Below are 6475 nucleotides of genomic sequence, written 5' to 3' on the forward strand. Positions count from 1 at the left end.
AGAAGTAAGAGAGGGTGACAGGGAAGGCAGGTGTGATTGTGTGGACCATATGTGTACTGGAAATTGTCACAAAGAATTGTTTTGTGCAATGGATACACTCTTAGATAAAATAAGAAAAAAAGAGGTGGAATAACAAAAGAGAAAACATATATTTCTTTTTTCTTCTACATTTAAATATCTTTTACTACTTAAAAGTTCTTACAATTTTATTTTTATTAATGAAAACCATTTCACATTGAACACATAGATTTTTTTTTAGAATTTACTTTTTTCTACAATTAACTTTCCTTCTCAACTAAAAACTAAACCCTTAAAGAATATAAAGCTTCACAAAGTCATGGGACAAACTATTTACTCAATTGATTTTCGTGCTGTACTAATTCCTAAAAAAATTAAACTAAGAAGAAGGGTTTAGTTTTTTTTTTGTTGTTTGTTTTTGGTTTTGTTTTGTAGTAGTGGGGATGGAATTCAGGAGCATTCTACCTCTGGGCTACACCCTCAGCCCTATTTTTTATTCTTTATTTTGAAACAGGTTCTCAATGAGTTGCAAAGGGCCTCATTAAGTAGCTGAGGCTGTCCTCAAACTATGATCCTCCTGTCTCGGCTTCCCCAATGCTGGGATTACAGGCATGAGCCACCCTGCCCAGCAGAATTTAGTTTTCTTGATTTACTTCTTTGCTTTCCAAGCAAAAGATGTGAATTAGAATCCCAAAGGATTCCAAGCTTTACAGTGAAGTGGCTTGAATATGATGAGCCTTTGTATCTTCAACAGAGAAAGTGAGAATGATAGCAAATACTTCATAGAACTTTAGTAAGAATAAAATGGAATAATCTAGGCCAAATTACCCGGGCATTTTGTTGACTCCAGGTGGCTCTTTCTCTGAAGTCAATTACCTGGTCTATGAAAATCATTTTAACAATTCTAGAGGACACTCACTGAAAGCAATGGGAGGAAGCAGAGGACACGAATCATCCCTTGCGTACCCTCAAAGAGTTACTTTTTCACAGAATGTGAGCCCCTCTCTTGAGGCTCCTCCGTGTGGCCAGGAATTACATCCTCCCCAAACAAGATACCACTGCCCTTAGCAGATTCACGGAAGTCTGCCTCAGTTTCCTGTTCCCCCGAATCAAGAAAAAAGGGTGAAGAGAAGGATAAAACAACACCAAAGTCTCAGTGACGATGACGCTCACAGAGGTGTCTGTGGTGAAGGAGGACCAGGTTATCAAGACGGTGTCCAGGTAGTGCACAGCCAAAATAAAGATGAAATAGAGCACAGGGTGCCTGGCGGTGGCACAAACCTCAGCGCTGGGGTCTCTGGACGCTCTGGTGTGGTCCCTCATCCGCTTCATGTGTCTCCACAAGGAGAAGGCTAAGAGGGAAAACGAGAGAAGCATCACCAGCAGAGGAATGAGCAGTCCCAGGTGGAGGAAAACGCGATGCATCGTGTACTGGCTTTTCCAAGTCAAGTTTCTCCCCACATCCAGCTGGTCACTGATCCCAAAGGTGAGACAACTGATGCTCAGAAGATGGAGGAGTAGAGAGAGGAAGAAACCCAAGAGGAAGGAGCAAGCCGTCTTCTCCTGTCTACACTTCAGCCACAGGAAGACAGGATGGGAGAAGTGGAACAGCTTAAGGAAGTAGAGGAAGCTGAAGCAGACAGAACACCACATCCCCAAGGAATTGCCAACATTCCAGAAGCCGTCGATTATGATGCGGACCACTAGATGCCTCTCCGAGAGTCCTGAGTAGAACACTCTCTCAAGGCTGTCTTCCAGCGTGGCGCCCATCACGGCGACTCTGGACCCAGACAAACACAGGAGGGCAAAGTCAAACACGGAGATGGTCTTGGTTTTGATCCATTCTGCACAGGTGGCCAACATGATGAACCCATTCCCCCAAACCCCTGCTGTGACTTCTAAAATCTCAATGATCACTAAAACTATTTCCAGCGTACTTGGCATATTTGCAGCAGAAAAAAATTCCAGTTATTCCTGTCACGGCTGAAAGACTAGTTTCCAAATGGCTCGGGGGAAAACAAAACACAAAACAACAAAAAACAAAGTGTTGAAAGTGTTCTTGTTCAGGATTTTGCTTGAAAATTTATTTCAGACCAAAAATAAATAAATAAATAAAAACGCAAGCCCAAAGCCAATGCTCTTAAAAACGGCTTCATAAAAGCCACTTTAAACACAAACATCTTCAAGGAGCAGTCCTTATATGCACTGGGTGGATGACTGAATATATATATATCTCATTTTTGCCATTGTCACGGGTTGAATTTTTTTTTATTGATGAGGTTAGCCAAAGGCTAAGCTGTATTTGCTAATATGCAAATAAGAAGATCCTGTGATATGGTTTTGTGCTTTCTTTTTCAAACAGGAAATTCAAAATGTGTTCGCCTAAGAATTCAAAGTCACAGGTACAACGAAAATCGCCTGTGTTTCCTTGTAAATTCGAACACCCAAGGTAAAATAGAGTCAGGATCTCCTATTGGCTAGAGCTTTGGCTTAATCCTTAAGGGATTTAAGTCTTAGGTTCAACGCTTGTAGATCTTTCTCTACCTCCCTTCCTTTTTTCCTTCATTTCTTTTTTATTTTTATTTTTATGGGGATCATATTGAAAGTGGTATACATTCAGACTGTGCTTGATGCCCTCTCTCCCCCCGCCACTTCCCCTTCCCCTCTCCCCAACAATGAGTGTCCAGGTTGACCATGCTGTATTCATACTTTTACACATACTCAGATGTAGCTCCTCCATTAATCAACCTCAGCCTTCTTCCTCTCCTATTCTTCCATTCTTGCTTTGCTGAGGTTTCCCCTCCATTATCTGGAGTCCCTCTGGTATTCCCAATACTCCCTAGTTTGGGCATATTAGAGAAAACATATGTCCCTTCTCTTTCTGTGCCTGGCTGATCTCACTTAACATAATGTTCTCCAGGTCTTTCCATCTTTTTGCAAATGACATGATTTTGTTCTTCTTTATAGCTGAGTAGAATTCCATTGTGTGTATTTCCCTTAATTTTGCAATCCATTCATCTGTTGATGGAGAACTAGGTTGGTTCCATATTTTGGCTATTACAAACTGTGCTGATCTGAACATGGGTATGCATATGTTACTGTATTTCTCTGTGGAAAGATACTCCGGGGTGGTAAAGATGGATCATATAGTGGATCCATTCCAAGTTTTCTAAGGAATCTCCACACTGATCTCCATAGCAGCCGAGCTAGTTTGCACTTCCACCAACAGTGTAAGAGTTCCTCTTTCCCCACATCCTCACCAGCATTTGTTGTTATTTGATTTCTTTATGCTTGCCACTCTGATTGGGGTTAGATGGAATCTCAGGGTAGTTTTGATTTGAATCTCCCTGATGGCTAATGATGTTGAACATTTTTTATATATCTATTAGCCATTTGTATCTCTCTTCTTTTGTGAAGTGTCTATTCAGTTCACTTGCCCATTTCTTGATTAGGTTATTTGTTTTGCTAGTGTAGAGTCTTTTGAGCTCTTAGTGTATTCTGGATATTAGCCCCCTATCAGAGTGGTGGTCGGTAAAGATCTTCTCCCATTCTGTAGGCTTTCTCTTTAGGTTCTTGATGGTTTCCTTTGTTGAGAAGAAACTTTTTAGTTTGATGCCATCCAACTTATTAATTCTTGCTTTAATTTCCTGTGCTTTGGAGGTCTTGTTGAGAAAGTTACTGCCTGTGCCTATATGTTGGAGTATTGAGCCTATGCTCTCCTCTAATAATTTCACAGTCTCTGGTCTAATATCTAAGTCTTTGATCCAAGCTGTCTTTTCTCCAGCATATGAGTTTGACCCCTTTGTCAAAGATCAATTGACTATAGGTGTGTGAGTTTGTTTCTGTATCTTCTATTCTGTTCCACTGATCTGTATGCCTTTTGTTGTGCCAATACCATGCTGTTTCTATTACTATTGCTCTATAGTATAATTTGAAGTCAGAGATTGTGATGCCTCCTACATGGTTCTTATTGCTGAGGATAGCTTTGGCTATTCTGGGTCTTTTCTTTCTCCATATAAAATTCATGACTGATTTTTCTAGGTGTATAAAGAATGTCTTTGGTATTTTAATAGGAATTGCATTGAATTTGTAGATCACTTTTGGCAGAATGGCCACTTAGATATTTATTCTGATTACACATGAGCAAGGGAGATCTTTCCATCTTCCAAGGTCTTCTTCAGTGTCTTTAAAAAAATATTTTATAGTTTTCATTGTAGAGGTCTTTTATGTCTTTGGTTAGGTTTATTCCTAAGTATTTTTTTTTGGTTTTGAGGTTATAGTGAATGGAATTGTTTTCTTTATTTCATTGTGAATTCATTGTTGGCATATAGAAAAGCAACTGATTTCTTTAGATTGATTTTATATCCTTCAACTTTACTGAATTGGTTAATCAGCTCCAGTAGTCTTTTGGTTGAGTTCTTTGGGTCTTCTAGATAAAGGATCATGTCATCTGCAAATAAAGATAGTTTTAATTCCTCTCTTCCTATTTGAATTACTTTGATTTCCTTCTCTTATTGCTGTGGTAAGAGTCTCAAGGACTATATTGAAAAGGAATGGTGATAATGGGCATCCTTGTCTTGTTCCTGATTTTAGAGGAAATTCTTGCCACAAAGCAAGCACCAGCAAATTCAAAGGATGTAACACAATTGCCTGCATCATTTCAGACCACAATGGAATGAAAGTAAAAATAAACAAAAGGAAGACCAAAAGAAACTATTTAAATACATGGAGATTAAATGATACACTGTTGAATGATGAGTTGGTAAGATAAGAAATAAGTGGAGAAATAAAGAAATTTCTGGAGTTAAATGAAAATAGAGACACAACTTACCAAAATCTATGGGGCACTTTGAAGGTGATGTAAAGAGGAAAGTTTATAGCATCGAGTGCCACATAAGAAGAACAGAGAGTCACCAAGTAAACAACCTAATGACACATCTCAACAACCTAGAAAGACTGCAACGGTCTAATCCAAAGCCAGCAGAAGGCAGGAAATTACCTAGAAAGACTGCAACGGTCTAATCCAAAGCCAGCAGAAGGCAGGAAATTATTAAAATCACACCAGAAATAAATGAAATAAAGAAAAAAAAACAATCCAAAGAATTAAAAGAACAAAAAGCTAGTTCTTTGAAAAGATTAATAAGATTGATAAAACTCTGGCCAACCCAACCAAAAGAAAGAATAAACTTAAATTATTAAAATTAGAAATGAAAAAGGAGACATTACCATAGACAGTGAGGAAATTCAAAGGCTTATCAGGAACTATTTTGAAAATTTATACTCCAATAGACCGGAAAACATGGAAGAAATCAATAGATTTCTAAGCACATATAACCTACCTAAACTGAACCAAGAGGACATAGCAAGCCTAAACCAACCAATAGCAAACAAAGAAATAGAAACAGCAATAAAAATTCTGCCATCAAAGAAAAGCCCAGGCCCTGACAGTTTTCCAGCTGAATTCTACAAAATTTTCAGTGAAGAACTAATCCCAGTACTTCACAACTTGTTCCGAGAAATTAAAAGAGATAGAATTCTCCCATATTCTTTCTACGACGCCAGTATCACATTAATCCCCAAACCAAATAAAGATATCTGAAGAAAGGAAAATTACAGACCAATATTCTTGATGAACATAGATGCAAAAATTCTAAACAAAACACTAGCTATACACATTCAAAACCATATCGAGAGAATTGTACACCACGACCAAGATGGTTTCATCTCGGAAAAACAAGGCTGGTTCAACGTATGCAAATCAACACATATTATTCACCACATAAATAGAACTGAGAACAAAAACCACATGATCATATCAATAGATGCTGAAAAAGCATTTGATAAAATCCAACACCCATTTGTTAAAAACGTTGCAGAAAATTGAAACAGAAGGAACCTATTTCAGCATCATTAAGGCAATATAAAATAAACCCAAAGCCAACATCATATTGAATGGGGGAAAACTACAAGAATTTCCTCTAAGATCAGGAACAAGACAAGATGTCCATTATCACCACTCCTTTTCAATATAGTCCTCATGATTCTCTTCTTTCTTTCTTTCTTTCTTTCTTTCTTTCTTTCTTTCTTTCCTTCTTTCTTTCTTTCTTTCCCTTCCTCCCCCTCCCTTCCTTCCCTCCTTCCCTCCTTCATTTCCTTTTCCTTTTCTTTCTCTCTCTTTCTTTCTCTCTTTTTTCTTTTCTTCTTTCTTTTCTTTCTCTTTCTCCCTCTTTCAATTTCTCTTCCTTCCTTCCTTCCTTCCTTCCTTCCTTCCTTCCTTCCTTCCTAGGGATTGCACCCAGGGGTGTTTTACCTCCAAGCTATACCCCAAGCCCTATTTTATTTTTTATTTGGAAGCAGGATCTCTGTAAGTTGCTGAGGCTGACCTCAAACCTGAGATCTTCCTTTCTCAGCGTCCCAAGTACTGGGCTGACAGGCATGCGTCACCTTGCCTGGCTTG

At 38.5% G+C, this 6475-nt stretch overlaps 1 protein-coding gene across 1 annotated transcript; it reads right to left on the minus strand.

Annotated features, from left to right (window-relative positions):
• Nucleotides 1–1050: 1050 nt before the first annotated feature.
• Nucleotides 1051–1962, minus strand: LOC308269657 (taste receptor type 2 member 7-like; the record flags this gene model as incomplete). Its single annotated transcript, XM_080705021.1, has 1 exon — nt 1051–1962. One exon carries the CDS (start codon nt 1960–1962, stop codon nt 1051–1053), a length of 912 nt encoding a protein of 303 aa, XP_080561147.1.
• Nucleotides 1963–6475: the final 4513 nt, after the last annotated feature.

This window comes from Muscardinus avellanarius (assembly GCF_963383645.1).
Source record: "Muscardinus avellanarius genome assembly, chromosome: 11".
Lineage (NCBI taxonomy): Eukaryota > Metazoa > Chordata > Mammalia > Rodentia > Gliridae > Muscardinus > Muscardinus avellanarius.